The following is a 20,762-nucleotide window of genomic DNA, read 5'->3' as shown; positions in this document are numbered from 1 at the left end:
ATGCACCTCTGTTACTACTTCCTGCACGTTTCTTCCTTCTTTCCACACCTCTTGCTTCTTTCGGCACCTCACTTGCCTCTTTTGGTACCACCAATGCTTTTTTTTCTGCAGATCTCTTGCCTCTTTCTGTATCTCACTTGCCTCTTTCTGCACCTCTTGCTTTTTTCTGCTCAACTCTTTCCGCACCCCTGTTTTGTCTTTCTGCACTTCTATTGCCTCTTTCTGCACCCCTGTTCCCTCTTTCTGTACCTTTTCTGCCTCTTTCTTTACCTCTCTTGCCTTTTTCTGTACCCCTGTTGCCCCATTCTGAACTTTTCCTGCCTCTTTCTGCACCCTTTTAGCTCTTTCTGCACCTCTGTTGCTTCTTTCTGCTCGTCTCTTGCCTTTCTGCACCCCCTTTGTCCCTTTCTGCACCTCTCCTGTCTGTTTCTGCACCTCTCTTGCTTCTTTCTGTACCTCTCTTGCCTCTTTCTGCACCCTTTGCGCCTCTTTCAGCACCTCTGTTACTTATTTCTCCACTTTTCTTCCTTCTCTCTGCACCCTTCCTGCTTTTTTCTGTACCTCTCTTGCCTCTTTGCACACCTCTCCTACCTCTTTCTGCACCCTCTTACCTCTTTTTACAATGGTTTTTTCGGCACCTCACCTGTCTTTTTCTGCACTTCTCTTGCTTGTTTCTGCACCTCTCTTGCATCTTTCTGCTCCTCTGTTGCACTTTCTGTACTTCACTTTCTTCTTTCTGAACCTCAGTTGCCTCTTTCCGCACCTCTTGCTTTTTTCTGCAGATCTCTTGCCTCTTTCTGAATCCCTCTTTTCTCTTTCTGCACCTCTCTTGCCTCTTTCTGTACCTCCCCTGCCTCTTTCTGTACCTCTCTTGCCTCTTTCTTCACTTCTCTTGCTCTTTCTGCATCCCTCTTTTTGCTTTCTTCAACTCTCTTGCCTCTTTCTGTACCCCTGTTGACCCTTTCTGCACTTTTCCTGCCTCGTTCTGAACCGCTTTTGCCTCTTTCTACACCTCTGTTGCTTCTTTGTGCACTTCTCTTACCTCTTTCTGCACCCCTGGTCCCTCTTTCTGCACCTTTCCTGCCTGTTTCTAGACCTCCTTTGCCTCTTTCTGTACCACTCTTGCCGCTTTCTGCACTTCTCTTGCTCTTTCTGCACCCTTTGCGCCTCTTTCAGCACCTTTGTTACTTTTTTCTGTATATCTCGTGCCTCTTTGTGCATCCCTCCTACCTTTGTCTGCACCCTCCTACCTCTTTTTGTACCTCTGTTGGTTCTTCCTCTGCCCGTCTCTTGCTTCTTTTCTGCCCCTGTGATGCTTCTTTCAGCAATTCTCTTGCCTCTTTTTGCACTTCTCTCCCTTTTTCCTGCACCCTTCCTGCCTTTTTCTGTACCTCTCTTGCCTCTTTGTGCACCTCTCCTACCTCTTTCTGCACCCTCTTACCTCTTTTTGCACCTCTGTTGGTTTTTTCGTCACTACACTTGCTTCTTTCTACACCTCACTTGCCTCTTTCTGCACTTCTCTTCCTTTTTTCTGCACCCTTCCTGCCTTTTTCTGTACCTCTCTTGCCTCTTTGTGCACTTATCCTACCTCTTTCTGTACCCCTCTAACCTCTTTTTGTACCTCTGTTGGTTGTTTCTGCATTACTCTTGCTTCTTTTTACACCTCACTTGCCTCTTTCTGCATTTCTCTTGCTTGTTTCTGCACCTCTCTTGTGTCTTTCTGCACCTCTGTTGCCTCTTTCTGCACTTCACTTTCTTCTTTCGGCACCTCTGTTGCTTCTTTCTGCACCTCTCCTGCCTCTTTCTACACCTTTCTTCCCCTTTCTGCAACACTATTGCCTCTTTTTGTACCTCTGTTGCTACATTCTGCACTTTTGCCTCTTTCTGCACCCTTTCTGCCTCTTTTAGCACTTCTGTTGCTTCTTTCTGTACTTCTCTTCCTTCTTTCTGCACCCCTCGTGCCTCCTTTTGCACCTCTGCTGCTTCTTTCTACAATTCTCTTGGTTCTTTCTGCACTGCTCTTGCCTCTTTCTGCATCCCTCTTGCCTCTTTGAGCACCTCTTTTTTTCTTCTTTCTGCTCTTCTCTATCCTCTTTGTGTACCCCTCTTGCCTCTTTCTACACCTCTGTTGCTTCTTTCTGTAGTTCTATTACTTCTTTCTGTATTTTTCTGGCCTCTTTCTGCATCTCACTTGCCTCTTGCAGCACCTCTGTTGCTTTTTTCTGCAGATCTCTTTTCTTTTTTTGCACCCTACTTGCCTATTTTTGTACCCCTGTTCCCTGTTTCTGTACCTTTCTTGCCTGTTTCTATACCTCTCTTGCCTCATTATGTACCTCTGTTGCCTCTTTCTATACTTCTCTTGCTTTCTGCACTCTTTGCGCCTCTTTCAGCACCCCTTTTTCGTTCTTTCTGCACTGCTCTTGCTTGGTTCTGCACATCACTTGCCTCTTTCTGCACTTCTCTTGCTTCTTTCTGCACTGCTCCTGCCTCTTTGTGTACCTCTCTTGCCTCTTTTTGCACCTCTCCTACCTTTTTCTGTACTCGTCTTGCCTCTTTCTGTACTCCTCTTGCCTCTTTCGCCACCTCTCTTGCTTCTTTCTGCACCTTTGATTTATAGGTAGTTTTAATCCCCCTGCCCCATTATGTACTAGGGCACAGCTTTCCAAACTGTGTGGCGCGACACATTACTGTGTCGCGCCCCATATGTAGGTGTGTCGCGAGATGCGATCTGACATCTGCCGGCAATCAGCAGAGGGCTGCAGGGGCTCTTAGAAGGGGTGAAACAATAACAAAGCCCTATTAACGTGCACAGGTCTTTAACGACCTGTGAAGCGCTCGGGTGCGGCTGTAAGCGGGCCCGGGATGCCACACACGGCGACGGGGTGGGGGGTGCTTGAAGCCCTTTCGGATGCAGGAATATCCACAGGTGGACAGCTTTGAAGCTGAATAGAACGAAGATTGCTCTGCTCTCTGGAGTTTCTTTGGCAGAGTGCTGTAGGTGATGTAACGCTTGTCCACTCGAACATTGATCTGTTTTGCCTTCCCACCTTCAATCAGCCACATTTTTTTGGGCAGAGCCAGCCTTAAAATTCTGCGTAGAATATGAAAGGACACTACTTTTCGCCTTTCAAATGTATTTTAAATGCACAGCAATATAGGAGAATTACCAGACCATTTAGTTAATCAGTGGTGACTGCAGCGAGTTTCCAACAAGCGTGCCTTTAACGGGGGTAATCCGTGTGCCTGGTGTATTTTTAGCACCACAAGCAGTCGTAAATAAGCCCCAACTATTGTAAAAAAAATCCAATTGTACTTTTCCGAAAGTCACAGACGCTGAATAGCTCTTTCCCTTGAAAATCGAGCATGCAGCAACATTAACCCCTTCGATGCTCATGACGGAACGGTTCCGTCATGAGGCACAGTGGAGCTGTGCTGATGACGGAACCTTTCCGTCATAAACACATAAAATCAAGGAATGGCAGCACAGGAGAAAAATCTCCATAGCAGCGATGAGGTTAAACAAAGTTAATTGTATTTGTTTTCTCTTGTTCAAGATGAAGGTGATATGCAGGCATTTTGCTTAACTCGCTCATTTTAAACAAATCCCCTGGTAGGACATATGTCTTCAAGTTGTGCGGTACCTTTTCATCGCCCGAGCCTTTTGTTAAATCGACCAAAATGTAACAATTACATCATTTCAGAGATGGGTCTGTCTAATCTAATTACTCATTCATCAACATGCGGTCAGCTGAATCAAGATCAGAACAGTGCCAAAAAAAAGCAGCAAAATGCTTTCTCCACTGCAGCGACGCATGGCTTAGAATATTTTACCTGCTATTGTAGTTTCTTTTTGACAGGTGGAAATATTTTCTTAGCCTCCTGGATCACCAATGTAAAATCTGGTTACATGGAGATGTTCAGATCTTGAGGCGTCAGTGCTCCATTTTCTCTGGTCATATGCAGGGTGACATCTTTATCTCTTTAATTCAGGCGGCAGTCCGCAAGTATTGGTTGTTGCTTTATCTTGGCACAGGAGTTTGTGCTAACATTCTGTGGACTTTTTCAGTAATGAAAATAACGGAGAAATTCCTTCCAAACAAGTCCAGTAGGATATTTTCAACATGTTTCAACCTCCCACATATTGGTAGACTCTGGCAGCCCAAAAAGGGAAATATATTTCACCTGGAGCATAACGACCATAGAGAATATAGTAATCCGAGTGCTAGGGTGGGGTGTGTGAGGGGGTTTCTGTGGGGGGGTTGTGTGTGCGTGTGAGCTGGGTGTGTGCGTATGGGGTGGGTTTGTGTCTGTGGGGTGGTGTGTCTGTGGGGTGGTGTGTCTGTGGGGTGGTGTGTCTGTGGGGTGGTGTGTGTGGGGTTGTGTGTGGGGCCCGAACCCACCATAGGTGGTTCGGGCTCACTCTCTGCGCTTCCTCGCGTTACCGTGTCCCTGAATTTTTTTTCACAAAAAGGTGTGTCACCAACATGAAAAGTTTGGAAAGCTGTGTACGAGGGCCTTACAGGGTAAATCATGCCAATCACAATGGTACCCCAACCCATAGTGTACCCTAGTGTATGTAGGTCTTTTCACTGTATTCTAAGTACCTTTCAGCATAGCACTGGCTCCGGGCCTGGTTAGTCAGTCAGTTCCACCAGTACCAGTCAGCTAAAGTTGGGGGCATAGGATGACTTTGCAATAAGGCCTCTTTCTGCACCTCTGTTGGTACTTGCTGCATATCTCTACCTTCTTTCTGCACTTTTCTTCATCTATATGGACTTCTGGTGCCTATTTCTGCATTTCTCTTGCTTCTTTCTGCGCCTTTCTTCCTCTTTCTGCACATGTCCTACCTCTGTAGGCATAGTTAGAAATTAGCATTCAAAAAAACCTTTGAAATTCACTGAAAAAAACATAGGTTTCGGGGACGTTATAGTTAGAAATTAGCATTTAAAAAAACTTTGAAATTCACTGAAAAAACCATGTGTTTCAGGGACGTTATAGTTAGAAATTTGCATTTAAAAAACCTTTGACATTCACTGAAAAAACATAGGTTACAGGGACGTTATAGCTAGAAATCAACATAAAAAATCCTTAGGCATTCACAAAAAAAACCCACAGGTTTCAGACCCGTTACAGATAGTTGGACATTATATTTGTACAAAACCAGAGAAATTTGGTTGTTCTAGTCAGTTGAGCTAAGTATAACTTGCTCTCTCGCAATGTACTGCTGATGACATCACATATTACATCACACATCGCATGGTCAGTGACATCACTCATGACATCATCCACGTGATATTCTGATGCACTACCTCATACCCTAATATAAGCTTTGATACACCCACTCCAAAATACAGACTACCATTGTCGAAATCATAGAAACACCAATACCAATTACTACATATCCACTCACAGATTCCTAGGTCTACACACACATCCACTTACTCACCCATACAGTAACTCATACATGCAGTCACTCATCAATACAGCCACTATCATATGCACTCGTACACCTATACAGAGACTCACATACTGCCACTCACCTATTGAGTTACTTACACAGCTACTCAGTCATGCACACTCCCATTTACTCACCTATACAGCTATACGCACACCACCTCACTTATTCACACAGTTACTAACACATACTTACTCTCTTATACCATCACTGATACAAGCGCACACTCATCCACACAGCCACTCTCACAATCACTCACACATATAGTCATTTATATACTCCAACACTCTCATATACTGCCTTGCACATGTGTAGTTACTGACACGTGTACCACTGAAGCATCCATTCACTCACCAACACATCCATGCACATGCTCACCCACCCAATCAGCCCCTTACAGATGCACTCTTGAACCCATACACCCAGTGAATCATCCACTCACACATCCATGCACCCACACAGACACTCCGGCACCCATACAGATACTCAGACAAGAAATCAATAACCCAGATAGACACTCATGTAGCTACTCACCAACCCATGCAACCGCTTACACACCAACAGACAGACTGATACAGACATTCACACAGTTTAGTCACTAACCCATGCATTCAGAAAGACACGTTTAATCACTCACTTATACAGTCAGTCATACACTTACTAAATCATCCATTCAGACAGTCAAACACTCATTCATTCTTCAATACACCTTGGCATATATATATATATATATATATATATATTTATATATATATATATATATATATATATATATCCTACTGGCGGTCGCCAGTAGGTAGTTATAGTTAGGACCTAGCTACCATAGGAAATCCGCAACATTCTATTGGGAATAACTTTGGCGCCGGTTGAGGAATTTGTGTGTAATTTTCCAAAATTTAGGCCAGCTCCGCTCCGCTCCTTCCCTAAAAGTTTTGGGGGTATTCGTGAAGTGGGGGCTGAGAAAAAAGGGGGGTCCCAAAACGTATTTTCCCCATGTTAATTTCCATAGGACAAATTGACAAGGCTACAGCCTGAACCGCTGAACGGAATTACCCCAAAGTTTGCAAAATTGTAGGGACCGTACACAGATGTGCCTTTGCTATATTTGGTGAAATTTCCTCCAGTGTTTTTTTTTTAAATGAACTTCAAAAACACATATATATCTATAGGCACGCTCCGAGCGCTCACCGGTACGCGTACCGGGGAGCGCACCCGGCGTGGTACAAGAGTGCACGAGCGGATAGGTGATTGGCTGTCGACATTCTAAACAGTCCGGAGAGTCCGCCATCTTGTGTCTCTGTAGAATCGAGACACAAGAGGTGAAAATAAAAAGGGGGCAGGGTACACACCCCCTGACCCCCTAGGTTTTCTGAGGGGGGCCTAGAAGGACCCTGAAGGGCAAAACAAAGTTTTTGGTTTTTTTTTGCAATTTTCGCAGGGTAAGCGCTGGGTGCATTCCCATGTACGCTCACCGGTACGGGCAACCTGAACGCACCACACACTCCTTTACAATATATAAAGAATATAGCTCTTTTTGGAAAATTGGAGGTAGTTCTAAAAAGAACTGTTTTTTTTCTTCTTTTTTAGTTTTTTTTTTTTTTACTTTTTCCGAACGTTTTTAATTTTTTGGGGGGTTTATTTCAGAACAAAAAAAAGGGGAAAAAATAGGGAATGCCAAACTGCTCAACAGGAGCAAAAAAAAGGGGAAAAATTAGGGCTGGGGAGCGCAGCGGTGTCCTTCTCTTTTTCGAACAATTAGTAGGATACTCTGCTCTCCATAACAAAGCAGTTCGTTACACTGCTTACACCTAATGGTAATGTTAGTAAAAACAGGCTGAATGTTTGGTATCAGCTCGACTGCTCTTTCTCTCCCCAATGATGTTGCTCCTCCGGTGGAAGTCGAGGCGCCATCTCTTGGTGCATTCTGTGCCAGGTCCCTGACACTCTCCCGGGCATAGTTCTGGGGGTGCCTCCTTTGCACATGCCTGATCATGGTAGAGTTACCAATGCTGTATTTTTTTCTCGGCTCACCACGAGACAGAAAAGCGTGGCAGATCTTACACTCCACCTTAGGAGCATTTACCTTCTTCTCCCCTTCTGGAATGGTAAAAAACTTCCAGATGAAGTGCTGCTTCACTTTTGGCTGAGGAGGTTGCTCCTGGAGAAACTCATCAGAGTCATCACTGCTGCTTGGTGGTCTTGCAGCCATTTTTTGCAAAGAATTGAAGAGAAGAAGGGAATAGGTCTTGCTCTCCCCAAAGTAAAAGAGGTAGTGAAGGAAATGGATGGGGTTTTCATTAGTTGTAAAAAAAACCCTGTTAACAACCAATGAAAAGTGTTATTTTAAGGTCACATGCCTTGACGCGCTTTCGCTACGTGCTCCGGAGCGCTTCCGGGGGCGCTTACGCGGCACGTACGTAGGCGCTTCCGGGGGCGCTTACGCAGCACGCCTGATTGACGTTTTGTTAGATTTTAGGAAATGCGTTTAAAGTTGAAATACGGTTATTAAAAATTAAAATGAGTACTTTTATGAGTATGCCACTGAATGTCTTGCATTAATATTTACTTTAACTACATAATTATATATTTTTTCACACGCGGGAATAGCGCTCTCGTTACGTGTACGGGTGCGTTTACGGGTGCGCGCACCCAGAGTGCTCCGAGGTAAAATGGTAAAAAAAAAAAACAGGAAAAATACATTGAAAAAGTTATTTTTGAAAAAAATAAAAAAAAATGTTTTATAAAAAATATTATAATTAATAGTTCTAAAAAACAACTATTACAAAAATTAATAATTCACTGTAACAATTGTAGGTTACAAACTCGTTATAGTAAGGAATTAGCTTTTAAAAAACCTTTGAAATTCAATGATAAAACCGTTTGTTTAACACATTATAGTTAGGAATTAGCATTTAAAAAACCTTTGAAATTCACTGAAAAAACCATAGGTTTAACACTCGTTAGAGTTAGGAATTAGCATTTAAAAAACCTTTGAAATTCATTGAAAAAACAATAGGTTTAACACAAGTTCTAGTTAGTTGGACATTTTACTCATACAAAACTATTGAAATTCCCACGTTATAGTTAGTTGGACTCACTATAACTCGCGCGCCCGCAATCCACTGCTGATGATGTCAAATATTACATCATTTATGACATGGTCAGTGACATCACTGATGACATCACTGATGACATCTCAAATGACATCACTGATGACATCTCAAATTACATCACTGATGTCAAAACCCCAAATTTATAAACAACTTGATATTCAGGCACACACCCTCTCGCAACCTGCGCTCTGCTCACCTTTCGCTTCTTTCCACCCCCGCGTTCAAGAAACGTCAAGGAGGCTGCAGATTTGCAACCCTTTCCCCTAGACTGTGGAACTCCTTCCCTTTCAAGATCGGTCTTGATCTGACCTTACGAAGTTCAGAAGGCCCCTCAAAAAACATGGCTATTTGCACAAGCCTACAATTGACTTCTCCATAGGTAATGGACAGAGCCTGTCAGAGCGCCATGAAACCACCCGTGTACGTGCGCTTTACAAATCATTCTTATCATTAACATAACTTTGTTTTACGTGTGGACATCACTTTGTGTCCTTCAGTATTTTTGCTTTGACTTACTTTATAAACTCATGACTGATTCACTGTGGACACCTCCGGTCAACATGTCAGCAGCTTGTCTTTCAGCATGCTCTTCGGCTCTGACAGCCATCAACACTCACTCCAGACTAAGAGTTCCTCTCAGCATTCGTCATCTGAATGAATCTGACAAGCATCAATCAACATCTCTAAGATGCATAGCTTCTTTGTCATTAAATTAATTGAACTTACAGTGGTTGATAAATGTATCGAATCTCTCCACAAATTCATAAATTGTTTCACCAACCTTTTGGCGTTCTTGACTGAAAATGTATCTTTCATAATCAATGTTTGGTATTGGATTGAACTTGAGATTCAGCGTTTCTTCAATCTGAGATATGTGATTTCTTCATCAATTACATTTTCTTTACGACTTCTTTCACACCATCACCAGCAAGATTTTTGAGATACTTGATAAACTTTTTATTATCAGTCTCTTTCAAGTGCATAAATGAAATCATCAAATGTCTCCATCCATGCAGTCCATCTATCGCCAATATTTTGCTCTTTGGCTAAATCGAAAGGTGTTAGTGATTTCAGGAAGGCAGCAGCATGGTAACTAGTTATGAGAGTGACTGCCATTGAGGGTGGAGTTCTTTCTGCTGCAGTTGGTTGTCCATTTGAGCCTGCAGCATTTGCTCTGTTTCTGAGACCTTGTGATCAACCTGCTTCAGAGTCATCTGGGACAGTCGGGGGAACTGTGACCTCCTCCTTGGTCTCTATTGGTGCCCCTTCGCTTGTTAGAAACCTCTGGAGTTGTTCTGAGCTGTCACCTGGCTGCTTTGGTGGTGACCCACTTCAGGTATTGCACAGCTCAGTAACCCTTGTACTTCTTCTTGGGCCACCTTGACATGATATTATACTTCTTTCTTACTTATTCTGTCAGCCAGCTCTTGTATGCAATGTGTTAGTATTTCACTACTGCAGTTTTTAGCACTTTTTCCTATTTCAATACATAATTGTATTTTGCGATATTCCTCCAATAATGTGCAATTGTATCTTGCGTGGCAGTGCAGTACCTTTATGTATAGCCTGACCAACTGGTTCTCAGCCATTGATGTGTAGATGCTTTGCAACGCTTCCGTTGTCTTCACCCGCTTTACAGCGGCTGGAGTTGTGCTTTGACTCCACATGCACGAAGTGTTGAAGCCATACTTTGCCAACGACACACGTTGCACGCACTAGCAGTTTGCTTGGACCAAAGCAAACTCTCTGGTAGAGCACGACCATTCTCTGTTTTATTTATCCCCTATCTTGTCGGCAGTTGTAGCATCCTCCGCAGCCTGGGTACCCGCCAATCACCTCACCACATAAGGAACTTAATATTACACATCCTTATTTGTCTGAGTTTAACTGCGAACCCAACATTCTAAAACAAGATTTCATTTCATTCCGCTCTGACACCTACACCACAGCTTGGCAGTGTTATTAGGAGCCAAAAGGGATCTTTCGTAAAACTCGCCAGACGCTACAAGAGTGAGATAAACTGAGAAATATCACTCTACCAAGGAGCCCCATAGAAAGTGCTGGACATGGTCAATTGTCCACTATGCCCATACCTTAAAACACCTCTTAATTTAGCTCACCAGAAGAGATATTTTAGTCTACTCTGGATTGGTTCAAATTAATGGTGTCATATGGCTTCTGTGCTTGATTCATGGCCTTCATTATCTTTGTTAAAAATGAAAAGCAAAACTCAGTTATACCACAAATGATTATTTGTTTGTTTTAATTTTAATACGCATGGATTCACTTTTAATTTTAATACACATATATTCACTTTATTGGTTACCTAGCTAGTTGATGTGGGTCGTTATAGGATTAAGTCCTAACTGCATCCTTAATTCATTGAGCCAATGAAGTAAATTGTTTATTTGTTTTTTTAAACTTTATTTATGATTTTTCAGAAATAAAATAAAAAAATATATAAAACGTTACAGCAGTATTTTTGGAATGTACACATAGCAGGTGCCACAGCATATACATTGATCGGTATAACAATAGGATGCAATGTACATGTCATTTTCAACACATGCTCAACAACCCGCCAGCTCAATGTCAAAAAGAATTACTACATTTCCCAGAGACAACTTCCGTATTTCTAGCTACACTACAGATCAACCTGCCTTGGCACTCACAGCCCATACTCCCATTTGACCCCTAAACCAACACATTTCTCCACCCACTCCGGTTCTATCTTGTTCTGCTTGGGCAGCATCTTCTGCAGCTTTTTCCAATAGGTATTGCCGATATGGTCCCCACATATCTTTAGGTTGACATTTAACAAAGTAAATTGTTTGTTATTACACAAATAGGCTGAAACATAATATGTAATCATATTACTTACATAATAGTATTCAATGAAATCTAGTGTGGTCTTTGATTAACTATTGTGTTTGCGTTATATGTTTTTCCTTGTATCAGGCCTCCTCTCTGTATGAGAACATGCAAGTCCTACTCCACTTTCAGCTCGGAGAATTTATCAGCATCTGATGGGGAGGAAGGGAACACAAGCGACCACTCAAACAGCCCGGAGGACTTGGCTCATGGGAATAAGGAACGATCTGCTGATAAACTAGAAGATATGCTCTCCCACACCCCGGAGATCCCTATTGAGATCTCAATGCAGTCAGATGGTCTTTCAGACAAGGAATGTGCTGTTCGCCGGGTGAAAACACAGATGTCCTTGGGAAAACTCTGTACAGAGGAGCACAATTATGAAGTAAGTGGAAACCTATAGAAATATGAGATGATGGTCCTTTGAATAAGTGTGCAATCACTATTTAGGTATGCTTATGCTAAAGGTTTCACAGCGCTATAGAAATATCAGGATATGAGCAGTGGTCTCCAACCATTTATATCTTAAGAGCTACTTCTGATCGATGAAAATAGTTCAGATCTTCTAATGACTTGCAATTGTTGCAGTAGTGACCACATCAGAGACAGTCACAATAGTGGCCACGCGTTGCAGAATTACTAGTAGTGGCTACCCAGATGAATGTCACAATACTGAGCAATGCTAAAATATCCGACCCAGAATATTGACCACTAAAATATTATGAAGCCACATACAGAGGTACGTACAGATTTACTTTTCTAAACTCAGAACCTTTGTAACTTGTAGCTATACATATCGTCAAGCTACATTTAAGAATGTAAATAAAACTGTACTTACCTTTATATACTTACCATTGTGAGTCTATTTTCTGGATACATTATTTTGGTTAGAAAATATTTAAAATTCAATATTGTAGTTGAACAACAACCACCCATAAGATGGGGTTACTGACTACAGTGTCAGAAAACGTTATCAATATGCCTCCACATGACAAATGACATAACAGTCACAACAGTAAGTGCCCACTGGCACTAAAGAATATCAAAAGCTAAAAATCTAACCAACTCGGTATGAACTGTAATTCAAAGAGCAGTTTAAATATGCTTTGCATTTTCTATCATTTTGTTTACCAACATCAACATATCATTTTCTCAAAACAGATGTGTTTCTATTAAATATGCGACTTCTATTTTGTGATAACACACTCAAAGAAAAACTTGACTTTTTCTTGAAAAACTACATTTTTCAATATGGCTAGAATAGATGTACTGTGCTGGGTTGCACTTCAGGGACCTACCAGTTGAAGCCCCCTGTAAAAGAGGCCCCTAGAATGAAAAAAGATCTGGCCAGCTAGCAGCTATGCTCTCAATTGGGGGTTTTCCCCTTTAGCACTGCCTTCTACCCCTGTAATAAAGGGGATTGTATATAATTCATACTAGTAGATCCAAAATTATCGATCACACTTTCCAATCAATAATGGCTGCTACAAAGGAGTTTACCTATCCTAGAAACCTCTTGAGCATACCCATGCATTATCGAACCACAGGCAGCCAAGCTTGCCAGAATGGATGGGGCATGAGCACTGATACAAAAAAAAGTTGGACTAGGAGTAACGGTATTGCCAGTATATAATACAATATTACATCCATGTCCCTTGTTATGTTCCCAGTTGTTAGCATTCAGCAAGTGCTTATGCCCAGCCAAGGAAATGGGTAAATGTACTGGCTGTTTTATCAGAGCTGCACCATTATGTCCTCTATTGGCATGTGAGATAGAAAATCACGGAGATTTTTTTTGATCTGTGCAGTGATGTAGTCACCTGTGTAAAAAAGTGTTAGTTCCTTGTTGAGTTAAGTAGAGCCAAAAATGGGGCTTCTACAAGAGTGTCCCCAGGTCCTGTCCCAAAGTAAGAGGGGCTAAACTAAAACACTGCTTTATTCAATGTGTACTGCATTGTTGCCAATGGTAGACATCAGGAACATGTGCAGCACAGTTAAAATATTTTGCTAACAATAATGTACTTTAATCAAAAATAACCCTAATCCTTATACACACTTTGGTGTATTGTTGGATTAGCATTCATGTTGACAGATAGGAGCCTAGAGGTAGATTTTTGAAAAGTCCCAAATTGTTTTGTCATGTAAAAACAATAACCAACCTGCAGCTTCAAAAATGTGTCATGTTAATTGTAAAAAAAGAAATGGAACGAACACTGCAAAAGCACGTCACATTTACCTTCATGCCATTCATGAATTGTTCGAGTGTGATGATGAACCCTTTGGCATGTTCAGGAGAATAAAAAGCAGCCAAAGGAAATTGAGGAACAAAGAAGTTTGACATACAGGGTGTACAAGAACATTATAGTCAATGGAACTCTAAATACGGTTTTCGCTTTGGCCGAGCATCTTGTGTTGCAAACTGTACATAAGACATGAAGACTGCTTGATGAACAGTTTAAACTCCTAAACTGGCACGGATTGACTACATTACACAGCTGTATTCAGCAGCACATGCTCATTCAGTGATACTGAAGCCGTCGCTATTCCTTCTTTCCCATATCTGAAAGATATGACAATTCCTGAAGAAGTTTGCTATATTCCCAAAGAAGGCAAGATACTCCTGCGTACAGAAACTTAATAATAACATTTCCATTTCAGGACTAAGGACAGGTTCTGTCACTGAGAGAAATTTGTGTACGTAAGTAAAAATGATGCTTAAACTTTGGAATAATTCTGAGTTCTTCAAGGGGCAGTATTTTACAGCCAACATAAAACAAGCATTGGAAATACAATTGGTCTCCCTTTTGCTTAATTTAGTGCTGTTGGTGTTGTAAATGACAATGTTTTTACCCATGTTTTGTGAAGTGTATGTATGTGGTGTGTAGTGGAATTATGTGGGTTGGATTGGAATTGTTAGTTGTGGAATTGTGTGGAGTGGAATTGTGTGTTGTGGAGTTAATTTGTGTAGTGGAATTAAATGGCATGGTGTGCAGGGGAATTATGTGGATAGCGATTATCTGGTATTGAGTGTACTGAAATTATGTGGAGTGGGATTTTGTGTTATGGAGTGTAATTATGTGGAACAGTACTTTGTGTTGTGGAGTTCAATTATGTGGTGTGCTATTGAACTGTTCCCATGAGGCACAGGGTCAGACTGATTTGCATATAGCCATGTCTGAACTGGGGTGGCAGAGTGTGCTAAAGAACGGTGATGGATTAAACCCAGATCTTTTGACTGGGTGTGAGTGTTTGATTGATTCAGATGCTCCGTCCATCACCACCCCCTTTTGTACCGCTTTTGGCCACCATAAGTGTGGCAGGGTATGCTCAGACGTGAGCCCCTTGCTCACTTTGCCACTGGATTCAAGCCAGCCGGGCTGAAGAAGGCTGGAATGCCAGAAACCGGTCCTCGGAAGCTTGTTTCCGGTCCAGGGAAGACTTGGATTGGCAGTTCGGGCTGGACTGTTCCCATGAGGCACAGGGTCAGACTGATTTGCATATAGCCATGTCTGAACTGGGGTGGCAGAGTGGGCTAAAGAGCGGTGATGGATTGAACCCAGATCTTTTGACTGGGTGTGAGTGTTTGATTGATTCATATGCTCCGTCCATCACCACCCCCTTTTGTACCGCTTTTGGCCGACATAAGTGTGGCAGGGTATGCTCAGATGTGAGTCCCTTGCTCACTTTGCCACTAGATTCAAGCAATTCAGAAAAGGGGGTGGTGATGAACAGAGTGTCTGAATTAAGCAGACCACTCTTACCCAGTCCAAAGATCAGGGCTTGATCCATCACCGTTATTTATCTCACTGCACCATCCCAGCTCAGAACCTGGCTATATGCAAATCAGTCTGTCCCTGGCCCAGTGCATCATGGGAACTGTCTGAACTGGGGTGGCAGAGTGGGCTAAAGAACGGCGATGGATTAAACCCAGATCTTTTGACTGGGTGTGAGTGTTTGATTGATTCAGATGCTCCGTCCATCACCACCCCTTTTTGTACCACTATTGAATTGTATGGCATGATGTGAAATTCTTTGGTGTGGATTGCATGTATTGTGTTGTGTAATTCTGTTTAGTTGAATTATGTGGTTTAGTGTCAAATTATGTGATGTGGATTGGAAATGTGCAGAGTTAAATTGTGTGGCGTGGAAATGTGTGGATCGCTTTGCCTTTTTGATGACCAAAAGAAAAGTAGGCAGGAGCTAAGCTACAGATCTGTGTTTTTGGGTGTTTAAGAAAAAAAGGGTGGGGGGTGGGGATGAAAGGAACACAGAGTCAGGGAGGAGACAGGGTAGAGAAGCAGTGGTTGACAGAAGGAGGTTGTGGGTGGGGAGCTTCAACAGGCTACCCCATTCACTTTCCCCCAACCTGAGATAAAGATGTGATGGATGCAGTGGGAACTGAGAACTCAGTAAGGACACAGGGAAATCACTATTCAAAAGCAACAGAAGAGCTAGCCATGAAGAAAGGCAGTATAGCTTATGGAAAGATGTGCTCTAACACACACACTCACGCACTCTCTCTCACACGCTCTTTCTCTCACACTCTCCCAACCCCGATAAGTGGTCTCTCATGCAGTAAAGTCATTAACTGCTGTATAGGCATGATAGAAAATTACCTTGTTCCACACAGCCTTTGCAGCCTAGATCAGGAGTTAAATTAATGCTGTAAACAACAGTGCACATTCCCAATCCATTGCCCAATTCAACAGGACTGGTTTTTATCAGCCCCTGCAAGATGAAAAGCTGCATCAGTCTGCTTGCATTTGAGACTGACCTTAAGTGCACAAATTTCTGCAACAGGCACATTACCCATAAGGCTGCCCTCGAATCCCTCATGCTGCAACACTCTATAGATGATAAGCCTGATCTTATTTTTCCAAGGAGGTAGAGACAAATGTGTTTTATGTTTTTGGAGCACCCTCTTACTTGATAAAGATAATGCTGCATTACACTAAAGAGGGTAACTATACCCTATGCAAAATGTTCCTAGAAAGATCAAGTTCTCAAGAAATGGCTATAAATGTGTCATGAGAAGACACATTAATGCTGGGAAACTGGAACACATGTTAATAGACGCTAATGTTAAACGAAAGCTGTCATGAGACAACGGCCTGAAGCATTTAAAAATGTAAATACAATTACACTGTGAAGAGTATGTCCAGATTAACAGTATCTTTGCCAACATAGATGGTTAACCTTGAACTCTGGTTAAAAACCTGTTCTTGTTTTAGGTTCATATTCTTGAAAAGAGAGACTCCCTGTAAAGTCTTATTCCCTAGAACAACAGTCACTGAACTCTAATCGTAAAATTAAAGAGGATATACCCACTCTACTACTCCATTCCTAATTTTTGGCTTTGCAAAGGTGTATAGAGAAACGGCAGGACCCGCAACTCTGAGCCAGAAACTCTATGAGGAAACCTTGGAGCCACTCTGGTGCTTCAGCGTGGTTTAAAGCCAGATCAGTAGCTGTGCAGAAGGTGTCTGTGTGGCTCTGTTCTTGTGATTGAGGATGGAATTATTGTTCTGGAAGCAGCCTGTGACTATGCGTCAGTTCCTCACTATGAAACTACTGTAAACTTAACGAATATTTATTAATAAAATTAAAAGAGAAAGTACTGCAATTAAAATGAACTTTTAGAGCAACAAGGACAGACCATCGTGTTCTAAAAATACAGCTTCTTTGCCACAAAAAGAGCACACTAAGGCCGTTAAAGAGAACGCGGAGAGCCCTAACAAAAATGTGCACTGCAGTGTTTCTGATAATATTCAAGAAATGTGTTAAGTCGCTAAGAGGCAATCTGTATGTTTTTTCCTCCCATAATGACCAGGCTGACTGTCAACATAGAGGTCAACATAATCTTTTTAGAGCAACACCCAGGTCCGCTCGGAGAGCAGAGCAGAGAAATAGCACAATCAGTTGAAAACCACTGCACATCATCAGTGTACCTTTTGCATTCAACGGGCAAAGTTAACTGTAGTCAGAGCAGGAGCATGCCCCCTCCTTTTTGCAATAATAAACTCTTGTTGGAATGCCGGCTGCTGCTGAATAAAATGGAAATGCTGGCCGAGCCCAGCTTTTGTTCCATTACACACACACACTACAACCAGCGTAGAATTAACATGGAAATGAAGGGATTGAACCCATATTGAAAATAAATTCGAAAACTGAGGATTTTTAGTCAAGCGGACGTAATCTATATTTTTGAAACATGGTGTATTTGGTTTCTAATCCATTATTCTAGAGTTCCACTGAATTGCTTTGTGGGTATAATAGACAACCATAGGAGGAGGTGGTGAATCTCCCAAAGGAAGAGACACAAAACTTGTGCAGCTGTGAACCAATGGAAGATCATTACACATACCTGTGCTAAGGCTTCACCTGATGCTGCAAACACTGACTGTAGGCAGTTAAAATGTGGCTCATCTTGAACTTTGGTTGCAACGCACTCTGTTCAGGTTAGATGCCAACAAGGCTCAAGAAACACTACAAAGACTGACTTGGAAAACCCAATGAGGCATTGCAGCAGATAATACCTTTCAGAAGTTTTACTGGAGGCTTGCCTCCTGCTGGGATTTGAACTGGTGATTCAAGTTACACAGATTTCAGCAGGCACACTGGAGTCGACGCCTGCTTGCTCCCTGGGGGAATCATGGAGTGATAGATATGGTAACACTCTAGTTGGTCCCTGCTTGTGCCCCAGGGGCACTGTAAAGTGCACGCTGGATCAGAGGAAAGGAATGCAAAAACAATCAAATCACCGGGTCTCCATGCCCTACTGCAATCAGGAGCAGCTGTTGTGCACCTGGCTGATCAAATAAAAGGTGCCTGATGGTGAAACTTGAAAGTGGATGCCATCACAACATTAACAGGCCTGTTTTCACTTGCGCTCCAAACAAAATGGAAAGGCAGGGGGAGCAGCTGTGCTAAGGACAGTCTGCCCATGCCAAGGAAACAGACAGAAGAAAGCAATTGTGCTCCAAAACTAACCTAAATAAACAGGAGGGGAGCAGTACATGTAATAGGGTCAGTAGCCATGGGAGGGAACCAAACGCCAAAAGAAGGGACAAATACAGGCAGTTCATCAATTAAAAAGAAAAGAACAAATGAGAAACAATGGGTGTGCTTGAAGCCCACAGAGAAGATACAGAATGTCTCTAAGAGACAGCGCATGCGCTGCCTAGGTGAGACCTAAAAAGGAGAGAGTTACAGATAATCCCCAAAACGATATATCACATAATATAAACCAAAGCTTAAAGTGACGTTATAGTTAGGAATTGTAATAATGTTTTATTTTACATTAAATAAAAGCCTTAAAAATTAAATGAAAAAAAAGGTTAAAAGGACGTTGTAGTTATGGAAAGTGTCAGTTAAAACATAACATTTTAAACCACGGAAATTCATCATTTGTAGGTATTTCAAGTATCCAGAGCTCGCGCCCCTGCCATGCACAGTGTTGTTATGAATTATGTAATTTCAGATGTCATTACGGATGTTATCTATCCAGTCAGTGAAGATGTTGTGAGTGATGTAATGTGTGAGGGTACAAGCATTGCAGGCTGGGGGCATAAGTTACTTTTGGTCACAACTTATAGTTACTTGAAATAACAATAGTTGGAGAATTCCAGTGGTTTTTGTTAGTTTAAAACATTTTGTTTCAACTGCCATTTTCACCTAACTTAAAATTCCTAACTATAACGTCACTTTAATTTTTAGTTTTTTCAGTGAATTTCTATTTTCTTTAACATAAAGTAAGATGTTCATTGTCCTGTGGGGTGAAGTGCAGGGTCTGCCCCCAACCCCCCGCTGCTCGGGACGGCTGACTGCCAATGTATCAATAAAACGTGTGTCATCTAAAGTAGGCAGACCTACTGGCTTTGTCTAAGGTTCAGAACACCAAAATATAAAAAGCAGATCTATTGTCTTTATCAAAAGACCAGCACATCATCATATATAATGCTGACTTATTGCTTTGTCAATAAATGAACAGTTATTTATTTTATCATTAACTATAATGCAGTGTACTTCCATGAATATACATGGCAATGATTAAAAATCACTCTCCCATTATAAAATATTTTTTTCAAAACAACCATTAACGTGTTATAGGAATGTCGTAATCATTCTTCAAGCCACAAAATGCAGCCATAGAACTAAACACAAGGGGTCCCTGCACTTCAGCTGAAGAGCACATAGCTCCAGCTTGAAGTGCTTTAAATATATTGGTAAGCTCTCCTTAAGTCATGCATCTTGGGATGTGCTGTTCTCCTTGCAGCCTTCCAAGACACTTTTATAAGTGGCCGGACGGGGGCACAACAAACCGGGGAAAATATGTAAATGAGCTCTTGAAGGGCATTATGGGGATCTCCTGGCCGGGAGCGGTGACTAATAAATGGGGCCTGCCGGCTCCCCCACCAGCAACCATCCTGTGGTCCTGGTTGCTGCCTACTTGTGTTCCATGCAGACGCTTTTCAGTTCCATGTGTTCTGGTATATACGGCAGCAAAGACTGTACCTCAAGTTTTGCAGTATTCCATAGAGGGAGCCATATCCATTGGCAAGCAAATAATCAGTAGTCTGTGTTTTTCCTGTGGTCCGGTATGGGGAAATTCCACCTCAACCTGGCTTCGTTTTTGTGCAATCCAGAACGGAATCTCCTCTTGTCTAAAAATGTATTAATATATGTTACAGAAAGGGTAACACAATGGGAAATAGATCCTTTGATAAGTTCAAACTTGACCAACCTACAGCCAATACATTGGGGTTACCTACTCAGCTGAGGAGGAACGTCCCTACCACCACAGACATTTCTGGTAATGAGGTAAGTACGGGTCTCTGAGAAAGCACAATAGAACTACTCATGTGATCCATTGACTAAGAACTAATTCTACCAACGTTCGCGGCGCCATGCTGTGTAGTTCCTCACTTCTCAATAGGAACAGCGCAACGCGTTTGTTGGACAACATAAACATTGGTATAGTAACAGACTGATTCCGTGCACCCCTGCAAGAGACCGGTTAGCCCACAGTGCGACCACATGCGTCCCTAAGCTAAGACAGGTAACAGACGGTTTTGGCAACCACAGAACATGACTACCCTGAGCTCTCCCAGTGATCGTGCAGACAGATCTAGAACCTTTTTGCTCAGTCACTGGTACGATTGTTCTTTCAGTGAAGTATGCAAGGAATACACAATCAGGAGTTTTCAATATTCATTAAACCAACATGATCCTTGTATAGAATATATGTGCTGCACTGATCAACAGACCAAAGCAGATGAAACTAATTAACAATATAATGACAGTGAACAGAATGAAAAGTTACA

General features: G+C 42.1%; 1 protein-coding gene across 2 annotated transcripts in view; it reads left to right on the top strand.

Moving 5' to 3' along the window:
- Positions 1 to 20,762, top strand: part of MAP3K13 (mitogen-activated protein kinase kinase kinase 13) — a 624,460-nt gene that overhangs the window by 581,892 nt on the left and 21,806 nt on the right. For both annotated transcript variants that reach the window (XM_086955435.1, XM_086955436.1), the window contains one exon: positions 11,527 to 11,824. In XM_086955435.1, the coding sequence (XP_086811561.1) occupies positions 11,527 to 11,824 (298 nt within the window). The remainder of the gene's footprint in view (positions 1 to 11,526; positions 11,825 to 20,762) is intronic.

The sequence above is a fragment of the Lissotriton vulgaris genome, chromosome 2_1 (assembly GCF_964263255.1).
Source record: "Lissotriton vulgaris chromosome 2_1, aLisVul1.2, whole genome shotgun sequence".
Classification (NCBI taxonomy): domain Eukaryota; kingdom Metazoa; phylum Chordata; class Amphibia; order Caudata; family Salamandridae; genus Lissotriton; species Lissotriton vulgaris.
The sequence above is the reverse complement of the archived record's forward strand: the minus strand, read 5'-3'. Positions and strand labels throughout refer to the sequence as shown.